General features: G+C 43.8%; 1 protein-coding gene across 3 annotated transcripts; it reads left to right on the top strand.

The window, feature by feature from the left end:
• Positions 1-23336, top strand: cgnl1 (cingulin-like 1). Of its 3 annotated transcripts, XM_053865742.1 has the most exons (20): positions 1-169; positions 531-595; positions 2480-4133; positions 4222-4307; positions 5674-5779; positions 6175-6276; positions 6577-6713; positions 7437-7575; positions 7700-7912; positions 14254-14460; positions 14546-14650; positions 14715-14867; positions 15870-16040; positions 17855-18016; positions 18096-18185; positions 20856-20939; positions 21089-21213; positions 21959-22067; positions 22130-22293; positions 22447-23336. In XM_053865742.1, the coding sequence occupies exons 3-20, from the start codon at positions 2532-2534 to the stop codon at positions 22589-22591; spliced, it is 3900 nt and encodes a 1299-aa protein (XP_053721717.1). In that variant the 5' UTR covers positions 1-169; positions 531-595; positions 2480-2531; the 3' UTR covers positions 22592-23336. The 3 variants fall into 3 exon arrangements, with proteins under 3 accessions (XP_053721717.1, XP_053721716.1, XP_053721718.1); XM_053865741.1 differs by lacking the exon at positions 531-595; XM_053865743.1 differs by lacking the exons at positions 531-595; positions 20856-20939.
• The last annotated feature ends 3439 nt before the right edge of the window (positions 23337-26775 follow it).

The following is a 26775-nucleotide window of genomic DNA, read 5'->3' as shown; positions in this document are numbered from 1 at the left end:
GGGGGCGGGTCCTCCTGAAGCTGTCTACCAGAAAGCAGCAACAGGACCAAATAAGTTGGCTAAACTGTGTCCCGGGCTCTTTGTACTGCCACTGTGATTCACTGTAAAGCTAAACTTTTTCATTTCAATTACTTAACAGGACAGAACAAAAGCGGAAAAGGCGACGCCGGTGAGTATTTCATTGTTTCCACTCAGCCTTAACGGCCGCTTTAACTTAAGTAGTGGAAAGAACGCGAGTCTCTTTAAGTGGCGTTAAACTTTGAAACAACTTTTGTACGAGACGCATTAAAGCGTCTTTAAGCGATTTATCAGCAAAACGAATCGTTTAAGACTAATGTACGGCGCCCGGACTGATGTTGTTTCCAGACACCTGTTGCACTTGGATGCGGCGGCGACACGACGTCGTCAATTCAAAGTATCAGAAGCGTGTTATGTTGTGTCTAACACCCAAACTGTGAAGTGAAATTGCTTGCTGTTCGTTGACCAGTTATGTAACTTTATAATTTTCCCACACTGTCAATCCGTGCTAGAGTCTGCATGAGGGGTGCGCTATTCATTCAGTCCAGTTGAGGGTGAGACGCCAGTCTGCACAGAAGTGAGTCACACTGTGGCAGAAATCTTGTTGTGTTTCGTCAAACTGCGCGCATTTAAAGGCGCAAATGAAAAGAGAAGCCCCTTTTTAAACATTTCAATTAAGAGCACATGTACATTAGGAGCATATGTTCAATCGGATATCATTCATTAAAGGTACTAGAAGTATAAAAAAATAACATACTGTTAAAAGACTTATCTTGTGTCTTGCTGTGAATTGTCGGTGGCATGAAAGGAAAAATAGCCAGTCACGATTATAGGGCTAGAATTGGTGTGTTTAAATCCCTCCACTCTTTCAGATCAAAAGCAGTGTTTGACATTCTGACCCCAGCTCTGCAGCACAGGGGTCAGTGAAGGCAGCACTGTCTGTTCATGGGTCACCGTCTCTTTTTTGTACATAGAATGACAGGTAATATTGAGCCAGGTCACTAAAAGTATGATAGAGAATACAATGTGTTGTGACCAGAAGTCCTCACTGCCATGACCAGCCCAAACTGTGATGTCTTTGGCAGCTAAAATAAGTTGATTCTGGAGCCAGTATTGTCCAAACACCATACTTTCTATGGAACAACAAGAGTTTTCTTATCAAGAGGTTGATCCCGACCAGTTGGTAGGTTGTGCACAGATTTGGTTTGGGCCTGTTCAGGATGAGTGATAACAAATAAATTGTGGCTTGACTGCTGAGTTTATTACGTTGCTAAGTTGTTTGCTATCAAAACTTGTCCCTTTCATAATCTCAGGAGTTAATCACCTTCTCTCAGCAAGCACTGAACACGGTAAGCCGCTGTTGTGAGTTCAACATTCAGTTTTGTAATCTGCCCAGAAACTGTCTGGAAAACGCTTTCAGAAATGGATCATCCAGAGGATTTAGTCACTGGCGAGTTAGGAGTGTGAGTGGGAAAACTTTAAGTAAACACAGTCAAGTCCAGGGATTCATACAACAATATTTAAGTTGTCACCCGAGTCACTCTTCACTGTTGAGGTTCTGTGTTGTACGCACACAATTGAGCTCTTTCATTCAGCCAGAGCTTTTGAATGCTCAAGTGATAAATCCTGTGCTGGTCTTTGTCTTCAGTCTTATCACAGCCTCTTCCAGGTCCTCCTCTGCCCTTGTTGAGATTGTTGCAGCAGGTAGTGGGTCACTATCTGCAGGACAAACAGGAACCAGATCAAAGACCATTGTCCTGGGAAACACATGGCGATGGCTCTTGGCTTTGTCCTCACCAGCATTAATAGTTGAGGAAACGAGTCTCAGAATAGCATTCAGGCTCTATGAAGGTGTTTTGTTCAGAGGGAAACATACAAATTAACATGTGCTAGGATCAAAATAAATAATGAGACGGTCAAGATTAATAAACAAATATATTTTAAGTAGGCTTTACAATGTTCTGATCTCAAATGAGATTATAATTTTAGCACCTTGTTGCCCTCTAACTGTGACAAAGACTGTAAGATCCTCCCCAGTGAGTCCTTCATCTCGTCTGCCGAATGGAAGCCTGTTTTCTGTCGCCCGCTGAGCCACATTGACTTGTTATTGCTCAAGTTGTTTTCAAGTCAACAATGTTCTACTCACCTGTTTCACAAATACTCAGTGACATAAACATATAGTCCTTTCATTTGTTCAATTACTCAGCACTTTCTTGATTTGTTAAAGGCACAGTTTGGAAAAAGAAAGTTGCAAAATCCATATAAATGTATTTCCGAGATAGTAAATCCGTTAACATTGTTTTAGGAAAAAAAAAAACCATAACATCTGAAAAGCTGTAACGTAGAAGAGATCCACAGCTGCATCCAGTGCTTCAGTGTGAAATGTGAAAAACATGAGTTGCTCAAAAAGAGTTGTGGATCATTTCTGACTAACACCCGACCCTGTTAATGTTTGCTGCAGAGGAAGGTCACCTGACCCAGGGAGAGGGATTTATTTTCCTTCTGCATTCCTGATGGAGTCATACAGAGTGACTGGCGTCCCAACCAGCGGACCACAGCGAGGCTACACACAACCAACTCGTTCCACAAGGCTTCAGAGCAATGGAAGTGGAACTTACGGCCTGAGTATTCGGGTCCAAGGAATAGATGGGCACCCTTATGTGGTCCTCAACAACCAGGACAGAGGACCTCACCCGTACTTGGACCCCAACAGCAATGGCTATGTGGATGCGGAGGGTTCTTTCATCGACCACTATCAGGAGTATGAGTTCAGAGGAGACAAGGATGCTGGTTTGCACAGCCCCTTCATGGAGTACCGTTCCCAGAGTATGATGCATCATTCGGGATCTCAGAATGGAGTCGCAGATGGAAAGAGATCTGCGAACCTCCTGAACTTTCAGAAACATCCTGAGCTGCTGCAGCCGTATGATCCTGAAACAAACTCTCTGAATCTCCATGGCTTCCACAGCCTCCCCTCCAAGACTTTGTCTCCGACAGAAACGGGAAACAAACAAAGCAGTTCCTCGACATCATCTCATGTGAGGTCTTCAAGCATGGACCAGAAAGGTGCCCCTGCTGACTCAGCGAGAAAGCCTCTTCCCTTCCAGAGCCAGACTGACGATGTCCTTCCAAAGCCTAAGTATCAGTCTTTGTCCAAGGATCCGCAGATGAAACCTCAGCCACAAGTGGCTCAGCCACAGTCCAAACCTCGCCTGTCACATCCACCTCAAGCAAAGCAGCCCTCCAGAACTCAAGCTTCTTTCAATCCAATGTCTTCTATCCAAACACCGTCCAGTGGGTCAAACACCTCGAGTGACCAAAGCAAGGCCAGCCAATGCAGGTCCCCCAGCTCGATAAGCAGCACCAGCTCCAGCCTTGAGCGATCTCGCCGTGAGCCTGACGTTCTTCCACTCAGGAAGGTCGACTCCAGTGGCCCTGTTCTTCAGTCCTCCTCACGATCCCGCCACTCTTCTTCCTCTTCCTCTTCAAAACCCTTTGTGGATGAGATGGAGGCTCTATACGCTGACACCATCAACCGCCACGAGAACCGCCGCTACATTCCTTTCTCTCCTGGTTCTGGCAGGGATATTGACACTGGTTCCATTCCCGGCGTCGACCAGCTCATCGAAAAGTTTGATGGCAAAGATGCAAGCCACCAGCGGAGGGGTCGGGCTGGCCGCAGAAACCGGATCAACCCAGAAGACAGAAAGCGCTCCCACAGTGTTGATAGTGCTCTTGGTCTACGGAAAGGCTCCAGCTACCTGGACGAGTTCAGTCAGAGCCAAGGAACCTCACGCGAGCACGTCCTGCGCCCCTCGCTGCTCCGTCTGCAGAGGAGAGCCGAAAGCCAGGACTCACTGGAAGACTATTCCGGATCTAGAGGCCTGTATGCAGCCACAAGTGCCCCGGGCTCACCACAGGACACCGTGTCTAAAGGTGTCGGCTTCATCCAGGGATACAGGAAGCCCCAGAGTCGATCTGTGGCTTCACTTCCGTTCCACAGAAAGGATAATGAGGACACAGCCGCGGTAAAAATTTCCACCTCATCACTTTCAACGTCACTATCCAAATTGTCTTCTACTGGTGACAAAAAATCTGCTGGTGCAGAAGTACAGGTGAGTCATGTGATTGTGTTGCTTCATACGAATATAGTAAAGTGTCCTTTTTTGTTAAAAATGCAATTGAAAACATGTTTATTTACAGTCGACACCAGATCTACTGAAAGGTCAGCAGGAAATATCACATGAAGAGACAGCAAAACAGATTCTGTTCAACTACCTGAAGGACGGGTAGGTTTGACCTCTTGACCATTATCCTGTGGGTTTTCTTTCTGTGCAAGTTGAATCATGCATTGTTCACTGGGATCGCATCCCCTCCAACACACAAGTTCTGATAAGTGCTTTTTTATCATAGCAGCTTGTTCATCCTGAAAGCGTAGGAATGTGTTCTTCTGACCCGTCCAACCGTCTAACAGCGATCCAGATGTTTCCAGTTTGTTTTTGAAGGATCCCACTCTCTCTGTTTGCTTTCTTGGAGCTGAAGTGAGAATTGAGGGCAGATTTCGTTTATGAAACGGGAGACTTTAAGGTGGTGTTTTTTTTGTTTTTTTTCTACTTTTAATGCAGAGAAGGTCCATGGCTATCTGCTTCGGTTTGTGTTCAGTCAATCTTGTGTTTATTACAGCAACATAACACAAAAAGCAAACAATATAAATCAAAGCCAATTCTGTAAAATTAGCAAAAGTAAGGCAGGAAGCACTTTGGGAGTGTCGGGCCACAGGTCAGGAGTCACTGGACAAAGGTAAGGAAAGGCAGATGCAAGTGCTGAGCCACATTCCCCTGGCCCAGAAGACAAACATTAACCTACACGGCTCATAAACTTTAATGAAAATCATCTGGCTGAGATTAGGGCTGATTGTTTTCCCTGCGAGCAGTGAAAGTCATTCTAGATAGTGTTTTTGTTTGGTTGATTCCCTCCACTATATCAAGTGATTCCTGCCCCTCTTCACATTGTATTTTAATGCTATGGTGTGAGCAAGTGTGGGTGTAAGGTTGGCTAGAGAAGTCATTCAAATATATTCCAGACGCCCTGCAGAGAAACCCAATTCTCCCCTGATGTTGGGCGCTATCTAAAGCTGCAGATGAACCCATCAAGGGAACCCTTAAGTGCAGATTGACAGACTACTTATTGTAGACAATGCTCCACCAAAGTGGACATCTTGTCTCTTCTTCACTCACTCATGAACAAGGACCATGGATACTTGGGAAATGATCTCATCTCCCACCTGGCTGGGACATTTGTTGCTTTGACAGAATGGCAGGATGTCGGGGCTCTATTCGTTTGACACCATTTAAAAGAGACACAAGAAACTGACTGGGCCATTGTGAGAGTCTGTTTTAGCAGTTTGTTGCTTACTACAGGTCTGATTCCTGCACTTGTGCCTCCATAATTGAGCTGTTGTCTGAAATGAAGCAGTGAACTGACAGATCAAAGCCTGGTGATCCTCACTGACCCTTCTAATCTGGCAGCGAATCTCTCTGTTCCGAGAACAGTCAAGAATTAATTCCTAATCCCCCTCCAAAATAACATTTTTTTTTCTGTCTCACCGTGGAACAGCCTTCATTTCACTTGCCTGTTTGTGTGTTTTGTCTGCAGAAGCAATGATAGCGATGAAACCACCAAGAGAAAGGTCAACCTCGTCTTTGAGAAGATTCAGACTCTCAAGTCTCGGGCCACAGCGGGAGCCCAGAGCGATCACAAGGTAAGGCTTGATGGTTTGGTGAGCTTTTTCAAGATGTTTTTCTTCTGACCGTTTTTATTTGGCTCAAAATGAAGGGAGTTGTTTTTTCCGTACTGTTCATCCCAGTGTTCAGTCAAAGACCTTTTTATCTCACATTTTTCCTTCATATATTGTGGAAATTGCTACATGCATGAGGTATACTTTACTTCTACTACTTTAACACAGTTCTATGGTTCATTGATGTTCATTGGTGTCCCACGTCATTGTAGCTAAGTCACGTTGAATAGTAATATTCCTGTTTAATTTGCTGTCATTTACAGTCATCTAGCTACATCAAGGCAGTTCTACAGAACTGCACATGGAATACAAGTCAATCAAAGTTGTTGCTGGAGTCATCTGACAAATGTGTCCTTCAGGTGGTGGATGTTGCGGCGCAGACCAAAGTGCTGCAGGAGCAGAAGGTTGTGCTGGAAAAAGAAATGGCGGAACTCAAGCTGCAAATAGAAGAACAGAGCTCGGTGAGAAGCTTTGGACTCCGCTGCATGTTGGCATCGTTTAGACTCAAGTATTTTGAAAGTTTGCCTTTCATCTGTGTGGGTTTGTCAGGGATTAGATTTGGGCGATCACAAAAGAACGTTTTGATTATGTAAAGGTTTATTTTAGGTGAAGGAGTTTAGAAGTAACTTTGAACTTAATTCTGATTTTTAGATGCTTGAAGATTGTATGGGGCTATTAATCACAACAGAAACATTGATCTATAATGTTAGCGGTTAGCATTGCTTGCTGACATTTGTGTGCCTGTGTTCTTCATTCACCAGAAAAATCAGTCTGACCGGAAGATGAGTGCCAATCTCCGGGAGCTACAGCAGGAGTTGGACCGGATCACAGAGGAGTCCAAGCGTTTGAAGGAGAAGCTTATCAAAGCAGAAAGTGAACTACAGTCTACTGTTGAAGAGTAAGAGTTTAACATCTGATTTTTCTTTCACTGGTGCAGCCAAGCTAAATCTTAAAACCTGAAACATGTCCTTGACCTTATTCTTGACACTTACGGCTTAGTACAAATATTATGTTTTACTTTGTATTTCCTCAGAGGAATTTCTGTTCCAACACTGTCTATGTAGCAGATTGAACTGTAGTGGTAGAATATCATTATCTATACACACTGTGATTCAAGGTTTGAATTAGCGGTGTATTAAAATCAAGTAAATTGTTTTGTGAGTCATAAAACTCACGTCAGTTGAGCCTCTCTTTGTCTAGCTTTTGGAAGTCCCCTCTGTCCGAAGCCCACCTCTTCCTCAGTGACCTTAAATTGATTCCAGCCATTTTAGACCAAAGCCTGCCAAAAAAAGTGGTTTCTTCTTTAATGTTCAACGACCGTTTCAGTTTTTTTTCCCTGCAAAGGGTGAAAGTCGTCTCAGAATCCTGTGGTTGAACTAGAAACACTGGTTTTGTTTTTGTTTTTGAGCCACACACCACTTGCAGTTCTCTTCACATTGTTGCACTGTCAAGTCCGTCTGGACATTTCTGGCTTTCCTGAGTTGATATGTTTTAACCTCGGTGGTCGTCAGCCCACATATTCTGGCACAAGTGCTGCCTGTTGTATGTGTGAATTAAAAGGCAGGTGTGTGGGTGAGAGTGTGAGAGCATCTGGACCCTGATGTGTTTTATTATCTGTCAGGCTGTTCCAGGTGAAGATGGAGAGGGAACAGTACCAGACAGAGATCAGAGACCTGCAGGACCAGCTGTCAGAGATGCACGATGAGCTTGACTCTGCTAAGAAGTCAGCTGTTGACGGAGAGAAGGACGCTATTATGGCGGTACGATACCTTGTAGCAATTTATTCTCAACTTGCTTACGACTTGTTTTCTCGTTTTGAGTCTCCATAGCAAATAAACCACGGTTCTAGATGAGTCAAGATAATAACTCCAGTTCCATGTACAGGACATGATGCAACTCAAGCTGGAGATGCAGGAGGTTTTGTTGGCGAAGGAAGATCAAGAGGAGGTGCTGAGGAGACGTGAAAGAGAGCTGACGGCCCTCAAAGGAGCCTTGAAGGAGGAGGTGGCAGCCCACGATCAGGAGGTGGACAAAATGAAGGAGCAGTATGAGAAAGAGATAAACCGACTGCAAGCGTCTTTGGAGGAGGCCAAGCAGGTAAACAGCCTCTCCTTCTTCCAGCTGTGTTCCTTCCTCCTCCACATTTTTTTCATCGTTGCACAAACCAGACACATGCCTTAGATATGAGTGCTCAGAAGAATTGTGATGCTCTTGGTTTCCAAGGAAAATGTTTGTCTGGCAGTACAGGTTTTTGTGAAGTGCTATGGTAAAGGTCTCAGAGCATAAGAATTGAAGTTGCCTCATTTAGGTCAACAGTGAAAGGTAGTGTTGTTTTTAACAAATCACCTGCTGTGAAGCAAAATGCTCATTTCTCCCCTGAGCTGCCAGAACTTTTGCAGTGAATTTATGTAAACTAAAAACACCGGAAGGTGACTGGGGATGAGTCTTTCAAGATTCGAAAAGACACAATATGTGCAACCGGTTGCTCTGAGACTCACGTGTGTCCTGTTTGATACAAAGGCTGGAAGTCGTCCCTTGGCTTACCTTCCTGCCATGCTGGTGGGGGTTTGGAGCCGTTGTTGCTCCTACAAAAGTCCATGACAACATTTCCTTTTGTCCGACAGAAGTAGGGCTCCCCCATGGGAGTTTGTCACCAGGGGTTTACCTTAAGCGCTGTGTAAACACTTGGCAAGATGAAGTCACCGTTTGTTTTCTTTTTTGAAGTACAATAGAGCTCTAGCTGCGCAGAGAACTTCTCCTTGTGCCACTGATTAATGGTCTGTTTGCTGGTAAGTTGATGTGAAGAAACACCATATTGAACACAACCAGCTGTTTTGTGAAGTCTGATGTCGTGCTTTCAATTTAGAGTTATATAGATTGAATTATAGAGTTGGACATTATAGAGTTGGAATTATTAGTATGCTCAGCTTCTCCTCATTTCAGTGGGCGTCAGAGGGAAGGAGTCAAAGTAAACCAAACACCCCCCTTTCACTGGCCCTGATGTCTAAAATGACCCTAGCGTCCCATGCAGAGAAGAATGCTGGAAACTGGAGCACTAAATTTTTCTGTATACTAGTTAATTGCGGTGGCAGGCCATCACTAATCTAATGAGCCGTCGGTCCAGGGATGCGTGGTGTCCCCGCTGAAAGAGTCGGGGTAATTGTGGCCTTTAGCAGAAAAAAAGAATGATGAGTTTGTTTCACACAATAATAGCAGCGGGGGTGGGGATGGGCTGAATAAGTGGGTCAGTGTGCTGCAGGAAAAAGGGGATGCAAGGCCAACTCCCCAAAATGAATCAAGGGGCCTGCCTTTTTTGTCCTACATTTAAGGCTGCATTGTTTCCAGTGAGCAGCTATCTCTGGAATTCAGTTGAAAAAAAAAGGTAAACTTCACGAAGTGTCTGAAAAATTAAAGACATATGCTCAGGCTTTTCATGTCGAAGTGTCCTGGTATGCAAACAATGTGGAAAGATGAGGTGCAGCAAGTAGAGAGTCTAGTTCCCAGGAATGTGGGGGTCAGGGTGGGGAATGTGCACCCTGCAGATCTGTTACAGTCCACCCTCACAAATCTGCTGGATATGTTTTATTTATTTCTCTTTAGGGTGTTGCTTTTACTTCCCAGCAGCTACAATGGCTGTAATAACACGACACAAGCGGGTTTGTGAGGCAAAAGTGTCTGTATTTTGCTCTTGGATTGTTAGTTACGCCTCTGTAAAGTGTTATTTTCTTCTTATATTGTGTATAACAAATGCAGACAAGCTAAGAGAGCTCAGACCGAACCAAGAATGAGGTTCAAGGAGGAAGAAAATAGGTGTGACGGGGAGGATGATGTAGGTGGGTCATCATGCTAGTGAAGTCTGACTTACTGTGGCAACCCCTGATGGCAATGTTTTTTTGGCTACATTACCTGACATTTTCACAATGCTGATCAAAAGAAAACTCCTCAGTCTGCTGGGCTGAATTCAGACGCCGTCAGAATCATTATGGCTAAAGCTGTTCACATCCGGTTAGCGAACCAATATTGCCAGTTTACCTGCTGCATGTGATTGTTTAGGTCGAAGAAACAGAAGCATTTCTTTGTTATTGTCTTGTATATTTCTCTCTGTGTGTTATATTAAACACACAGAGATAAAGTCATGTACAGTACAGCTTCTATGTTTAATGTACACGACAAATATGAGTGTCATGTCATCGCTTGAAGGGAACATGAACATGTTCTGTATGGTTAAGAAGTGTTTGTCCTCTAAATACTGATGTGGTCAGGTGATTTTCCAGCCCACTATGTTCCCAAGGATTATATTTGATTTTAATTTATTTTTTCCGATACAACAAATGGCAGATCAACTCCATCTCCTGTTCCAGGTTATGGGCAGGTATCAGTGTTTACTCCCCAAATTGGACTTTATCAGGGCCTGGACCTCAGTGTGTATCACAGATTTAGTCTTATCCACTCAGATCTGTAGCTTTCATCGCCTCATAGCTGGGTTTTTTCCATTTCCAACTCCACAGTTCCCACACAGCCCCCCCTCAGTGATCTCCTGAGCTGCAAAAAGCAGTTTATTTTCTTGCTTTATCAATTTCTGCCTCGATCTCTGTCAACTTGAGTCTCACCATATGATCAATGATCTTGCATAGCTCCAGAGAAGAGACCCCTCCTCAGGGTTTTTTTTGCCTAAAGCATGAGTCTGCTTGTTTGATGATAGCAACGCATTTCCCCACATTAGCCGTAAGAAAAGATTTGAGACCCCAAAGGGAAGGAAGCGGATGAAGGAGAGTGAGGAAGGAAGTGATGGACAGAGACTCTGGATCCTGACTTGGCATTAGCCACTTTCCCCCAACAGAATCGTGAATCTTTCGTGAGCTTTTATGAAGGCCATATTTTCTGATGACATTAACACAAAAAAGGCGAGCTGCTTATCAAGACGATGATGGCAGCCTTTTGCAAGTCAGAGCCGTGAGAACTGTGGCTGTGAGCGGCCATGGCGCTTTGCTTTGTTTACTGTAACTTAACCTTATGTTGCGTAATAGCTCTGGTGATTCGCTGCTAATCAGCTGTCATGGCATTTGTGCATTAGAAGCTTTATTGTTGCAAATGCCCCAAGAGGCAGTTTAACACACAAAACCATTGTATCAAACTAGTCATGCTACACATTTAAGTCCCATAATGGTACCAAAATTAGGATTTTTTTTGGCCGTATTGTATGAATATTACAATTAATGTAATATTAAATAATAATAATTGCGGATAAATAGTGTTAAAGTCCATAATTTGGACTGAGAAACTCGTGAGAGTGCCGATCAGATTCATGACTTGACTCACGCAAAAGGACTGTCAATCTTAATTGTCATATCCGTTTAAAGCTGAAGGACAAAGCTTTTGAAATCCGCACTCAGTCTCAACAAAGAAGCAGCTTTTTAAGGAGGTTTCCATTTCCTTCAAGAAGGGTTGAAATTCGATGAGGTCCCTCTTATGAGCCAATTCTTCTCATCTGTCACTTTTTAATTTCTCCTTCAATCCCTCCATTTTGTGCCTGACAGCGCCTCAGTGTCAGTTACAATCGGACTAGGAAACATTTTTGTCAGATACAGTTTCTAATCAAGTCCGTCTCGCGTCTGGTATTGAATCACCCACAGGAACTTGAAGCGATCTTGGTCTTAATAGTCTCATTTATTCGCAAGTGTTCCGTTTTGTTTCCCTGAAAATCCACACAAACGGTCTCATAGTTATTTGGTATTCAGCGAGAACACGCTGCATCATACCTGCTGTCAAAACGCTTCCTGTGTTCAGAAAAACTGGACTGGTAACTTTGTCTCGGACGCCTCGCTGACGGCCCCTGCCTCTCATTATCAAAACATTTCTGAAAAACTCAACAGTCCGGTTTCTCAGGTGGAGTAAACATAATTCCTTAGAATACATTTTTCATGAGTAGATTTATTAATGTGCTATGATGAGTAATGTGTCATTGGGAAGTCAAAGCATGAACTGAATACATGGGGAGCCATTGAGGAAGTGTGAAGGTGGTGCTGTCCATGCATGAGGAGGGTGTGGTGTGTCATAGGAGTGAAGGATGGTTTCAAGATGAGAGTAGAATTAGACTGGGGATCAAATCTTCTTGTTTACCATGGTGATGGAGAGACTGACACCTGAGGTTGCAGGGGAGTTTCCTTGGATGATGATGTTTGAGGATGATGTTGTGATTAGTAGTAGGACTAAAGAGGAGGTGGAGGAGGAACTGGAGAGCTGAGGAATGAAGATCGCTTGATGTGAGACAGAATACATGTCTGTCAGGCCTTTTATACTCCAGTCTTCCAATGGTTTACATATGTAAGCCACTCTTATGACAGTATACTTATTGACTGAATTTCTAATTCCACAAAGCATCAAACTTTAAACCAGTTATCAAGACCAGAAAATGAACACACCTAAAACCCAAATCTTGCTTTTACTCATCACCTGCAACTTCTATTGTGCTGAATCAGTGTTATTCACTCAGTATTTTGCAGTAATTTAAACGCCCTGTAAGTCTGTCTCCACCTCAGCTGTGCAGAAACAACAATACCAGGAAGGAGAGGATCAGAACAAGCCGAGAAATATTTTTTAAAAAATCACACACACACACATATATATATATATATATATATATATATATATATATATATATATATATATATATATTATACTGTAAGTTTAAAACAAAGGTGAAGCGTTTAACAGCTTATCTTTTAAAGCTTCATGGCTTTAATGGGTCGGTGTGAGTTAACCAGTAAATATTCCTCCTATTAATTCTGTGATGATAATTAAAAGTGCTTGGTATTTTTCCTCACTCACACGACTTCTGTCACTCTTGTTTTCACGGTCACTGCCACGCTTCAAAGGCTTCACGAAGCTAGTTAATGGTCTACTTTGGGCAAACATTTTGAGTACGCAAGGAGTCCCAAGTCAAACTTTGACTCATTTGTCCTTTTTTTTTAACTCAGTCATTTAACATTTCTGCTTAGTTTTCTCTCTTTGTCTGTTTTCTGCCTTATACAGTATGTTTAATGTACAGGACAAACATGAGTGGGTCATGTGATCGCCTCAGGGGCATGTTAGCTATTTTAATGTGTTAAAAAGTTACCTTCAGTTGCATAGTAGGATTGTTCACTGTTAAGGTTTATGTTAATGTTTTCTTATGGTGATTCATGACTGTAGAATCGTGGACAATGGCCATTGGTTGATTTGGAATTTCACAAGAGGATTACAAATCTGGGTGGAACTGGACTCAGACACTTAGTCAGATGACATGTACAATGTCACTTTGTAGATGTGTCGCTGTCAAACCTGCCTCTCTCATTCCCTGACCCGGCTCAGTGACCCAGTGCAGCAAAAATGAAGGTTGTTCTTCGCCGTCCTGGAAAACTGGTCGGACTGGTGTGCCAGCACGACGCAGCTGGGAGGAAACTTTCACCATTCAAACACAAAAGGTGTCTCTTGTTAAGCTAGTGGCGCCAATATTTTCCAGCCAGTGAGATTCCAAAAGATATTTTATATGCTGTTTTTACTGATCACCTAAATGTGATTGCACCTCCCCTCTGCTGAAAATATAAAAATAAAATATTTAATTTCATCAGATTAGCTCATAGCAGTGTGTCTGCAGTGTCGATTTGTCCGCGCTACCAGCCAGTGATGTTTTTGTGTGATAAGTAACTCTCATAATCCATCTGAACAGGTCGAACTTGCATCAAACCTATAAGAATGTGTGTTATTCGCTGTCCGCTCAAACGTGTTGTTACTACGCTGATAACTTGGCGTGCACGTCTGTCAAACATGACTGCGATCACAGAAACAGGAAACTGGCAAACCTGTTTCATTACATTCTTCCTCCATGACAAAAACCTAAACCCAAACTTGTACCTGTCCTCTGTCGGCGGAAGTTGTCATTCATCGAAAGCGACCATGTTATTATCATACTGACTGATTGTTGTGTTCTTGCTGGCACCTTCCTTTGTCATCTCCTTAATCCTGTTGTCATGGCTGGATGTCCGTTCACTGTGCAATAATACTGTAGAATTTTTACTTTGCACTGTGAAGGCGGAGTAAGGTTTTATTTCACCACTGAGTGGTATGGAAAGTGGAAAGTACGGTACATTCTCCGCTGTAGGCCGCTGTGCTGGGGGATGATGCAGCCTGAATTCTGTTCTCCGTGTGGGCTTGTTTAGTAATCTTTTGGGGACCAGTTGTTGACAAAACACTGAAGAAGGTTTAAGTTTGGTTCAGAGTCCTGCTTGAAGTCCGGGTTAGTAAAGTTAGCCATTTCTTTTGGATGGTTAGATTTAGGATGAGAGGCTGGGGAAAGGGTTTATGGCAATGAGAAACTTCTTATATATATAATCTCAATTTTTCTTCCTTTAAGTGTCATTTCTTTAAACTCCATTTTCATGTTCATACTGTATCTCCAGAGCAGCACAGCAGTGGTCCTGGAGAAGGCTGAGATGGAGGCAGCCAAGGGGGCACTGGAAGGTCAGGCAGGACGGCTGAACCAGGAGGCTGAGAGGCTCCGCAAAACAGCACAAGAGCTGGAAAATGAAGTCGCCAAACTCAACCGAATCATTGATGAAGCAAAGTTGCAGGAAAACAGGCTCGCGGAGCGAGTCAGCCGTCTGGAGGTGGGAGATACTAAGGCGTGAATAAATAGTCGTGTGCATGGTGGTGACTGACAGACTTCGTAAACTATGTCCAACTAATTGTCAGAGGGAGAAGAAACAGTTGGAGGAGTCTTTGGCTGAAATCAAGGAGCAAGAGGAGGAGATGTCTCGTGCCAACCGGGCGTTGACTTTACGACTTGAAGATGTGCAGGTTAGTTGAATATTGTTGGTGAGTCAGGAAAAAAGGGTTAATATTGATGCCTAATGTCTTTCAGAGAAATTATACCAAACTCAGTCTCGTGCACAAGGAGACTGAGGAGCGGCTACAGCAAGAGAAGGACCAGAAGGAGCAGTTCAAGACCATGAAGAATGACATTGAGGATGAGAGGAGGCTGCTGGACCGGACTGTGGAGAAGCTGCAGAGAGAGGCAAGTGCACCGGCCTCATGAAAATCTGTGCAAGTGATGTTATCATTCAATGACTATCATGAAGTTCTTCGATATTGTCACAGCTCAAGCAGACATCACAAACATCACAGAATATTTGTTTCAGTAGTATGAACTAGGGATGGGTGATAACTTATCATACACAACATACCACCAAACACAATCTCCACGATTCTGCATCTCACACTGAATTTGATAAACACGCGGATCACTCGCTGCATTGGACCAGCACACGTGAACATGACGAGACCGCGACGGCCCGAGAGTGTGGTTGACCGTAGCTCACGATCGTAGTTTTAAACTTATTTTTAATACAGGGAACCTTTTATAATGACACTGGTTGACTCGGAGTCTCTTAATCTGTGTTTTTTTTTTATTAGATAGAGTCTGCCTTGGTTCACATCAACACATGCAAGTCTCCCGAAAATAGTTGGATATTGGCCGGACATCCGCTCCGGTATTGGCGGCAGTGTCCTCTTCAGAGTCCCCATTAGGGTTCACAGATCACGGACACACTCGCGCAGGCAGCGCTAATACTACAACCCGGCATCAGTTTGGGACCATCGACAAATTATAAAATATTAGCAAAATCTTCAATAAGGCAATGAAAAACAACCCTTTTAGGTATTTCTAATATTTCTTTAGACATAAACAAATAATGATGTGGGAGACAAACTCCACTAGACTGTACTGTGTCCAACACATGGAACTGAATGAAAATGTATTTATTGTGTTTGCCAATATTACATTTATCGTGATAAGTTTTTTGTCCATATCGCCCATCTCTAGTATGCAAACATTCAGACGACATATTCGCAAATCAACTCACCCATCTTCGTCCCATCCCTTTGTAGCTTCTAACTGTCTTTATTAGAGATAATGGCATTGCTGCCTTTTAATATGCAATTCAGTTGCTAAAGGCTGAATCATGTTTTAGTTTAGTGTCTAATTGTTTCTAAGAAACGACTGATCTTCATCCTTCAGATGAACGATATAGTGGAGGCATCTCAGTCGTCCACAGTCGAGCTGCAAGAGCAAATCAACGTCTACAAAGAGAAGAATCGCCGTGAGCTGTCTGATCTGCAGAGGCTGCTGGATGAACGAGGACACGAGCTGGATACGTATCTTCTGACAACCAAGACTCTGCAAGAAGAGGTACGGTCGCACAAATGAAGGCTGTCATTCCACTGGCTGAACAGCACATTAGTCATCAACCATCGCGGCAGCTCCTCGTGTTGTGACATGTGATCATCACTTTTTGCAAACACTGATACATTACATACATGATACACTGTTGGATAGTCCCCCTTATCTGAGACACTGCCGTTGATAGCTGAACTGATCTGTGTCTCTTTTTTTTCAATTGCCTGCATCAGCGCTTTGGAATGTTAAGAATGTTTAAGAAAGGAAATGGGTGAATGCAAAAAATTTGCATTTGAAGCGCAGTTGCTGTTGGTGGGTCAGTTCACGACGGTTCATCTAACCTGGAGTGTTCTTTAGTGGCTGCTGCAGAACAGTCTGTGCCTCCAGTCCTTTACTCATTCATTCACTTTCTCATTTGAGAAAGTCTAACTTCCCTCCTCACCACTCAAGTGAGCCAGTTTAATATCTTGGCCCAAGGCTGCCTTTCTAACTGGGTACGCCTGGTAAGCCTGTTTCTAGGAAAACACTGAAAGCTTCACAACATGAGGACCGGCTCTTTCGTCTTTTTGATTCTCCTGATCATGCTCACTCCCTGTCATCTTTCAATTTCGGTGAAAACAAAAAAAAACAAGCACAAATAAGTCACTAATATGGGAAAGTTGAGGGCTGTAAATTATAAATGCAGCTCCTCATGCAACAGCCTGACTAGAGCCATCATCTGTTTCCTGGTTTGCTGTTGACTTCCACACTCATGGAGCCTTTTCCAGCGGCTGAACAGGAAGAGACGGATGTGAGTGATGTGATATCATTGTTTTGAAAGCTGCTCTGGCTGGATTCACATCCTCCTCCTCACCCCCCTCCCCTTCAGAGAAACCGATTGCATTAAAGGGAGACAGTGAGTCCACTTTTCCAGATGCTGGCTGGTGCCACACCAGTCTCCGCCTGCATGATCTTGGCAAATGTAACAAGCGCAAGCATCACACATGATTCTTCTTGATTATTCTCACAGAGACACTATTGTTTTATGACTGCTCTGTTCAAATAAAATAAAGGACAACCTCCATTCCCTCTACGTGACATACCATCAGTTTCAGTTTTGCATGATAACCTGCGTTTTCCTGCATTTCCAAGATGAATTATTGAATCGTTCAGCACTAATGGCTAAATATTTTCTCTGTGTGAGAAATGATGATGGATTCCCTTGTTTTAGCAATAAGCTGTGGGGCAATTTTCCAGCTGTGAGGGGCTTTCGACTGACTGGGATATAAATTCACCCGAAGTTTCACCATAAGTCTGCTCTTGTTTTGATGACTGGAAAATGTGACCATCCAGTCTTCAGTCCGATCTAGAATTAACTTCGACCCATGCCTCTTCGGTCCTGCTGCCAGATTAAAGTTGCCGGTCATTTCTGCTCATCTTTTGACAGAGGGAGGAGGTTCACTTCAGTTCGAGGAGAGCACCCATCCTCCATGATGGATCTTCTCTCTGTATTAGCCACTCAGTTTTTCAGTGTTAGCCACTGCCACTGTGATCAAATGTGGCTCTGTACTTCCCAACATGACAATCTGAGGAGGGATACATGGAGTGTGCTGTGGTTTAAATGTCATCTGAAGGGTCAGATCTTCTGGTCTCCGTTGTGGTGCTTTTGTGAAGAGTGTCAACTTGATAGTCATCCGGACGACGGTGACACTCAATGGCAAACTCATTGTTTTGAGTCAGTCTACACAGATGAAAATTCCATGCGTCTTCATTAAAAAGCCCCTTTTCTTTTAAAAAGCTTTGCATTTCGTTCCTCCATTATAGTTTTCTAAATTGCCTTATTTCAGCTGTCCCACCGTGAGGACGAGCTGCAGCTGTGTGAGCAGGAGCGGCGCGAGGCCTCGCTCAAAGTCACAATGCTGGAGAAGAAGCTTCATGACCTGGAAGCGGAGGTGCAGTCCAACTCTCACGCTAAAGAGGACAAATCCAAGCAGATCAAGCTGATGCAGGTGCGTTCGACAGGGACTGTGACTTTTTCCTCGCTTGAACAGCACCAAGGTTTAACTCTGGTCCTCCTGACGAACACAGGACAGGATCGCTCAGCTGGAGTTAGACCTCGACGAGGAGCGTCAAAGTGGAGACCAGCTGATGGACAGAATAGACAGAGGAAGAGAGCAGGTACTGGCATACCATCAACACATTCTCATTTTCAGCACTCACCTGTGTCATAGACCTGGTGTCCATGTAGAGCAGACAGACGCGCCTGTGTTCCATCTTAACCCGTCAACCAGATCTGCCGCGACTTTGTCTTTCACCCCCCTAACATCATGACAACTAATCTCTGAATGAATGGAACGTTTGACCAACTGTTTTAAGTATCCTCAGATCGGTTTAGCGTCTAAGATGAGGCTCCTGCCTTGTTTCAGTGTACTGTTTCCAAAATTCACAGCTTGATGGTCTTCTGTGAATAAGACGTGGTGGAACTGTGCCAGCTTGGTGCAGCCATCCTCTGGCCAATATTCATCTATTGGTCACAAGAGAGCTTTCTTAATCCCATCCCAGAGTCTGTATGCTGCCAAAGGTTTCAAGTTTGTGGGTAATGGAGCTCACTTTGTAACTCTGTCCAGCAACTATGCCGCTCTCCTCAAGTTGTTCTTCATAGAGTGTTGAAAATGTACCCTGGATTAAATGATATTGCTCTCTGACAAGGTTCCATTAGGACGTCTAAACTTGGGCTGGACCATCAGGTTCTCCAGGCCAAAATGTAGCCTGTGCCAGCATGCCGCGCTCACCAAGAATTTAAATTAAGTTTCATCTACAGAGAGCTGGTCCAGTTGAGTCAAGTTTTTAAAATCATTTGCTTTCAAACTCACTGCCAGACACTGGAATTGTGACAAATTGCCGTTTGTTCGGCGAGAGGCCGAGGGCGGTTGTCAAGGCAACACCCGAACTTGTGCTGCCGAAGTGGAGTAGCATGAGTGCTTTGTGTGTGTTTGCCTCTGTGATTTCATGTACACACACTGGAAGGGGACTGGAGTGTTCTCATATCAGCAGAGGAGGTAGACCGGGGCTTCTGGGGGTGCATGGCGATGCTTCGGATGGGCGGCAGCAGGAAGAACACCTGCGTCTCTCTGGCACCAGGTGCTCTTCTCCTGTCTAAATGAGAGTAATCTCCCCGCTCCTCCCTGCCGCCTCTCACAAAGCAGATTAGTTTCGCTGTGTGTTTCAGTCTGCTGATTCAGCTCCCTCAAGCACTGTGCCAGCGCTCCAGTTATAGGAGCCATCATTCATCACAGCAGCCCGCTGTCACACGCTAATTGGCATAAAATATCACCAATCCAGACGCTCAGCTCCTGTCAGAGGAGCCATCAGCAGCGTATCGATCGCTTTCGATCATCACACATGCTTGATCCGGACTTGTCACTATATACATGTGTGCTAGTCAGAATTGTCTGTATATGAACAACGTTTCCTGCAGAAATGTGGTCAACTTTGACTTAAACGGTCTAGTACAGTCCTGTAAGTGGCACTGTATCTCTCTGTTTCTACAGAGAAAAGGGCAGACTGGTCAGTGGGTTGTATTTTGGGGTGAATTGTGGATGTGTGATGGTGAGCGAGTGCTGTGAGATCTTGATCAGAGCTGACAGTCGGGTGTGGCTACGATGATGAAGCTAGATGCCACGAGCTAATACCACACACCTGACAAAGCAGGGACAATTGTTGTCAAGGTAGCCGCCATAACTATAAAGCGCCTCGGGAAACCCTTGTGTAATTGCGTTTCTTCTGTGGAATGTGTCATTTTAAGACTTCTCCGTTCTCAGTCTGATCAAGTTTTGGGATGAGGCTACGGTTCGGTCATTAAAACAAACTTCCTAAATCTACATGGAACGACCTGACACCACCAAAATAAAATGACTTCCATCAAACCTTTGACACTGTTGCCTTCCCATGTGATTTCATCCCCACTCTGAGGCTTTTCCTCCAGGATTCTCTGGGCTGATCTCAGTTCCTACTTCTGATGGGTTCTTCTGACCAGGGTGTTGTGCTGTGTCGGGTCACTGCTATCTACATGGACATGGGATCTGATAGTCATCAGAACCGGCATGTTTAAATCCTTAAGCAGGGTTGAAAGCCACAGACTGAGTGTTTCGTTTCCATGTGGATATAGGTGATGAACTTCTCCATCTCAACGTGGCATGCAAAAACCACTAAAGGACGAATCCGCAACAGTATTCTGTTTGTTCTCTGTCTTGATAAGGGGCTCGCCCCCCCCATATGCCTTGGTCTTGACTCTCTTGGGGCCCGCCAAGTCTTGGTCTTGGTCACTGTATGCGCTGGAGTCTGTGTCGTCTCAGGTTAGGTGGTTGCAACAACAACAACAACACTCAGAGTCCTCAGTGTCTTAGTTTAAGGGATATGAACGTTTCCCTGTTTCTGCTGCAGCTTCAGCATGGTGTTTCCTCGGATGATTCATGCTGACAGCTTCTTATTATTATGTCATGGGAAAAGTCAGGAGTGTATGATTATGGCATTAGTCCTACTTTTCTCTCCACAAATGCTGGTCATTAACACAGCCTCACGATGAGGCCAGGATGATTTTATTGACAGTACAATCTGGCGTTCGCCCTCTGGGCCGCCGAGAAGTGACGCGATGCTCCCTGCAGGAGGCGGAATGTTGTCCGACAGGACAACGTTGTAAAGCCAATTACCAACTTTGACTGCCAGTGTTTGCAGTATGTATTGTCATGTGTTTTGACTGTCTCTGTGGCTCGCGCTGTGGTGAGTCAGACTTGTAAGATCATAATTGCCATCAGACTGCGTGACCGAGGTGATGACACTGTCTGACAGGTGGAGCAGATAAGGAATGAACTGCTGCAGGAGCGGGCCTGCAGACAGGACCTGGAGTGTGACAAGATGGCTCTGGAGAGACAGGTACCCTGGAGGGAACTAACCACACACGTGTCTCACGCTCATCTCATTTCACCCATACGTCCGATCACCGTCATCGTCTGTTGCGTTCAGTCTGAGCTGAGTGAGCTGTGCCGAAGCTTCTCACTGCCTCTCTGTTTGGTCCACCGCAGGCCAAAGACCTGAAAAGCAGAGTGTCTCATCTGGAGGGCTCGCAGAAGTCCAGTAAGGAAGGTCTGGTGACCCAGCTGGAGGAACGCATCCAGGAGCTGGAGGAGCGGCTTGAGGGGGAGGAGAGGTGAGGTCGAGAGGAGACCACCCCATTCACTTGATCGATGAGGGTTGGAGCGGTGGTGAGATACAGGCTGTAAAGGGCATCTTCACCTTACACGGTAGTTTCAGCTACAACTACTTGAGCAGCACAGCAACACCTACTTATCCTGTGCAGTAATTACAACTTCACACCTGTCATGAGTCCAACAACAACAACAGCAGCTCTGGCTACTTCAAGAAGTACAACTACTGCAGCGACTACTACTGATACAGTTATGAAGACACTTTCTGGAACAAAGTTCTGGATAGAAGTTGGATGAAGACATGCATTTATTTTGAGGGAAAAGTTTACATGATGTGAACAGTGGAACCATGGAAAAGTCCAAGTCAAGTCCAGTCAAATGTGCCTAGTGCTTGATGCTCCAACTGTGAGACGGGATCCAACAGAAATCTCTGACTGTTTGACCAATGTGGTGTGATCTGAAAGTTTTATCCACTTCTCTAATCGCTTGATTCTTTATTAATGACTGATTAACGCCTAGTTGCGATAAAAGGCTCACCACCGTATTTCAAGAAGACTGATGATAACAGCGACTGTTAATCCAACTAATTTTAGGATGCTGTTAAGCAGACAGAGATTAAAGCCTCATAAACTTCCCAGTGATGGCAGCATGACCGAGTGTTTAATTGTTTTATAGGTGGAGGTGCTGCAATGTTCTTTTTATTGTGTCTGTGGTAAAATCTTCCGCCGCTTTCATTTGAATGTACAGGGAGCGAGCGAACCTCCAGCTGGTGAACCGCAGACTGGAGAGGAAGGTGAAGGAGGTGATGATGCAGGTTGAGGAGGAACACAACACCATGCAGGACCAGAAGGACCAAGTATGTGGCGACACTTGAGTTTGCTCGTCTGGACAGGAAGTTCTTATTGTGTTGTCTTGAAGCTGAACCTGCGTCTGAAGGCCTTGAAGAGGCAGATGGACGAGGCTGAGGAGGAGATCGACCGACTGGAGCACAGCAAGAAGAAGCTGCAGAGAGACCTGGATGAGCAGCAGGAAGCCAACGAGCAGCTCCAGAGTCAGCTCAAGACTCTTCGGAGTGAAATCCGGTAAATGAGAACAACCTTCTTAGTGGATTCATAAAGCAAAAACATGGAGGTCGAGTCTCAGTTTCAGGGTTCCTTCAGACACAACTTGCACTACTTCAACAGAATGTTCATCTTGAAGTCATTGTAAATAAGTGGCCTGGTGTTCATCCACAGGCGTAAAAGCAACTCTGCTCCGTTACTCAACGATGATGACGACGACGACGATATCAGCACGGACGGGGAAACCTACTTCAGCTCCTCGCTGGGCTACAAGCGCTCGGCCAGTCAGGACAACATCCTGTCCAGCTTCGCCCTGTGAGAGCGGAGAGGAACCTGGACCTGCAGAGAGGACTGCAGATATATGACACTGAACAAATGTGCGGGGAATCCATTTTATTTTTGTATATTTGTGATGATTTCACTTTTCCGGAGTTGATCTGAAAGTCTGTCAGTATTACTCATGCAGCTCTTTTCAAAGATAATGTAAATAGTGTGTCAACTGTTTCACTTTTTTTTAAGATTAACACATTATTTACACTCAGACCAACAAATAACCTGTCACTGCCGCCACTGCCTTTTAGAACAACAACTTTTAGTCACGTTTTTTACTTGTTAATTTCCGTGTTATGTTTGCTATACTCCTTTTTTTTTTTTTTTAATCAGTGGAAATTTTATGTAGTTCTGGGATGTCCTTTATTTATTCACATGCCACCTCAGGAGGGAAACACGAACGAGGGACTCTTTTTATACGCTCTCAATATTCATTTAGTCATGGCTGTCGGCTTATTTCTGTCCCACAAAATAACTGCGGTCATATGATGCTTTTATTTCTTCAATGACCAGCTATTCTACACTAACACGCTATTGTTTTTGTTACCCATTTTTAAATTTATGCGAAACTCAAGTCAAAGAATGGCCCGTGATGACTCGACAATCATGCTTGTGTTAACTTGCACTCTCCATTTCTGGAAATAGGCGCGTAGAGAGTGGAACAAGCCGCTACCTCTCTGTACACATGTATATCCGCACGACTCCTGCTGAAACTGAAATAAAACTTGTGTATTTACTCCTCAGCTCCGTCTGCTGTGTGATGAAAGGAGCGACAACTGGAGTGATCGCTCCACACTGAACTCGTCCACCCACTGATAAAATCTCGGCCGAGTCGTTCCAGCTGTGTCAATAACTCGGCTTTATCTTTCCAGCACCGGGGTCGGTGTTTGTGCTGCTGGAGCTGACACTTCCTGTGTTAAACCTGCGGGAGCCAAAATGGAATCTTGCAGCTTCTCAGATGCACTAATGGTTCGGCACGGCTCAAATTCAAAAGTATATTTCTGTGGCGAGGTTAATATGCTGTGGTGTTCCTCGTGGTATTCTTTTGGAGACCTGAGGATTATATGGATGACTGATAAGACATTTTTTAATTCAGCCATTCTCAGTCATCCAGCAATCTAATGGATGATTTGCTAATACAAAATGAATCTTTAAAACAACTATGACTGTTGCAGTGCGTTATGGAGCCGTTGGTGTCAGTGCAGAAGCACCTGGTAAACCGAAAATAACTTCACTCTTTTGGTTTCGTTGAAACACTCAGGCGTGCAAACGGACGGAAGACACACCCTAAAACTGAAGTTGCACTACCAGATCTGCACATTTCTGCGCAAATCATTGTCAGTAAGAGAAGGTGGCATTTTAAGCACGAAAGACTAAAGAATTAAGGATGAAAATGACCAAAAAAAAAATGCTTTCTGGGTTCTCTGCTTTTTTTTCATCTGAGCACTTTGGTTAAAAGGAAAGAAATGTAACAATATGATGTGCGAATGCATGGTACTACATATTCATAATTTTTTATTATGAATTTATTTATTATTTATATATATTTTGAAGAACAAATATAAGTGTGAATATCTTGGTGACAGAACAATGGGTAAAACAGTTTTTTTTTCCCCCAGAATATTCTATTTATATACGGTACAAGAATTAAAGTGACAATAAGGGCAGAAAAACTAATGTAAAAGTTATATATACAATTACTAATGAATGATGAGGGGGGGAAAATCACAATTTATTCCATAGTTTTGACTTCATGAGGGCCACATGACTACAAAGGGCTGCACCTTGACCGCCTCTGCTTAGAAAAACACAGAATTTTGTATTTATATTGTAAAATGTAAAACTAAAGACAAATAATTCTGATAGGAAACATATTTATATTACGAACTTCCTTCTCACCAGGAGTACCAGGTGAGCAGGAGCCCATGGGAGTCACGCTTTTCCAGATTTGTTTCGGTGATACACGTTGTTGTTGTTGTTGTTGTTTTTTGTCATCACCAGTGACAATCAGTGACAACCAGAGAAACTATCAACACCGGGTCTCTATGTCGAAGGAGGAGCTCTGAGCACAAACCTTTAGCCGCTCAATAGAGCTGCGTCCGGCTGACCGCTCGCTGTCAGAAGGTCACAACCTTTATTTGTTGCTGTTCAGCGTGAAGAGAAGAAATGGACCTGCGCAAGGGTCACAGCTTTTCTGTCTCCTTGACAAGTGGAGCAGTTAACGCGTGGAGAGAAAAGCCCCGTCTTTTAAGAATGAGATCACTCCATTTGCTTCAGTGACCACACAAATGCGAGACTGGACACGGAGGAGTCGGAAACAAAGGAGTGGCGCAACTCTCGCGGGGACTCTGAAAGTATTGCACACAACTTTGAAAAGGAAAAAGCGGGACTGTTTACGAAGAATCGATTATTGGCTTGTACTTCCCCCTAGCGGTGAGCAAGTGAAGGCTTCAATGAGAGCGTGTTACATTCCCCACACTTTCTATTTATTATTATTATTATTATTATTATTATTATTATTATTATTGATAATAATAATAATAATAATAAGCTATCTATCAAAAATGTAAATAAATAAATAGTAATTGTAAATTAGCGATAAACCCGTACGAAAAGATGGTAGACAAAACATTAAGAGTTTAAATTTGTTGACTAAAAGACTAAAACCCCTCATATAACAGCATGACAGGGGAAATGTATTGACCAGAACGAAATCAATCTTTAACTGAGTGTAGGATGAAACCTGGGAGCAGGTTCTCCTGCTCTACCACACATTTGGGTATAGTGAGGCACATTCAGATTATCATTACTGAAGTTGAAACATGTCCGTTCTTTATCAAAGCTCAACAGACACAAGCAGAAAAAGGGAGTCTGTCTCCAGCGGTAGAAACTTTCCCATGGAGATAAACTACAAGACTTTCATGAACAAGAATTACGAATTATTTGGGGGAGGAAATATCAAAGTGAGAGCTGATAAGTGTGTCGGGGCGGCGACCTTGTGAGAACTTCAGCCGTGAGAGTCAAACTTCACACACTGAGATTAAAGATCTGGTGAAGCCAAACATCCCTGCTGTTTCACTTACTGACATGGGTTTGGCTGTAGACATGTTGAATGTTGAGAGAATTCTGGGATTTGCTTACTCATCAAATAATGCAGACGTGACCTCTTTGTAGTGTGTTTACACTTTACACCATTCACACACACCAACCCCCTGATGTTGCTCCAAGAAATAAGGAAGCCCTGTTAAACAGGGAATTTGACAAGTCCCCTGACTTTATAAGGAAAAGGGCTGACAAAATGTTCATCCGACAGTGTGATACAGGAACTTGGCTTCCGATTTTAACCCATACCAGTGATACTTTACCTCAAGCCAGTATTACCTTTCAATTTAGAAGTTAAGGTGCTCATAAACAATTGCACTACCTTCACTTAAATTCTTGGGATTCTTGGGAACATTTTGTCTTAAATTGTAGTTAATATGATCAGCTCAATAGGTGTAATAAACTGAATTTATGTATTAGTACACATTGTTTGCGATGAGGGCTGGTGTTGTAGTGGATAAGAGAGTTGAGCTTCAATACAAAGCAAAGATCGAAGTTCACCCTCTCAATTTCTAGCTGAGACATCCACCTGCATCCGGTCTTATCTTTCAGGCCTTCAGTGGGTCAAGTCACTGTGTGTCTGTCAGCAGCTTTGCTTGTGTTCTCAGGTCACGTTCAGGATCTGCAGTGATGCAAAGAGCAAACCTGCTCACTCATGTGACTCTGACTATGGACTTGTCACACTTGTTCAACACAAACATGATAGTTGCAGCAGGAACACACATCCTGGCATCACCACCAACGACTGTGCTGTTGAAATTCCTTCTCATAACATTTGCCATAATATTATGAGCAGGTGGGTCTGTTTCTAAAGGTTGAAACTCAGACTGTGGCAGCTCATGTTTGAGGTTTGGTCAATTATTTACATATAAACAGCCGTCAGAAATTCCTGACACATTCATTCTCACATCTTTTTCATATTTTGACGATGAGGCCTTTGTGTTTCTTGACAATGATTAACGCTTGAGCGAGTTCTTCTGGCCAGCGTTGGCCCTTCTACTCCTGAAGTGAGTTTCCATGAAGAGGGAGTGACTGCAGCTCCATCTCACCTGGAATGTCATCCGGCTGCTA

Source organism: Synchiropus splendidus, chromosome 5 (genome assembly GCF_027744825.2).
Source record: "Synchiropus splendidus isolate RoL2022-P1 chromosome 5, RoL_Sspl_1.0, whole genome shotgun sequence".
Lineage (NCBI taxonomy): Eukaryota > Metazoa > Chordata > Actinopteri > Syngnathiformes > Callionymidae > Synchiropus > Synchiropus splendidus.
This window is presented reverse-complemented; position numbering and strand designations above follow the sequence as displayed.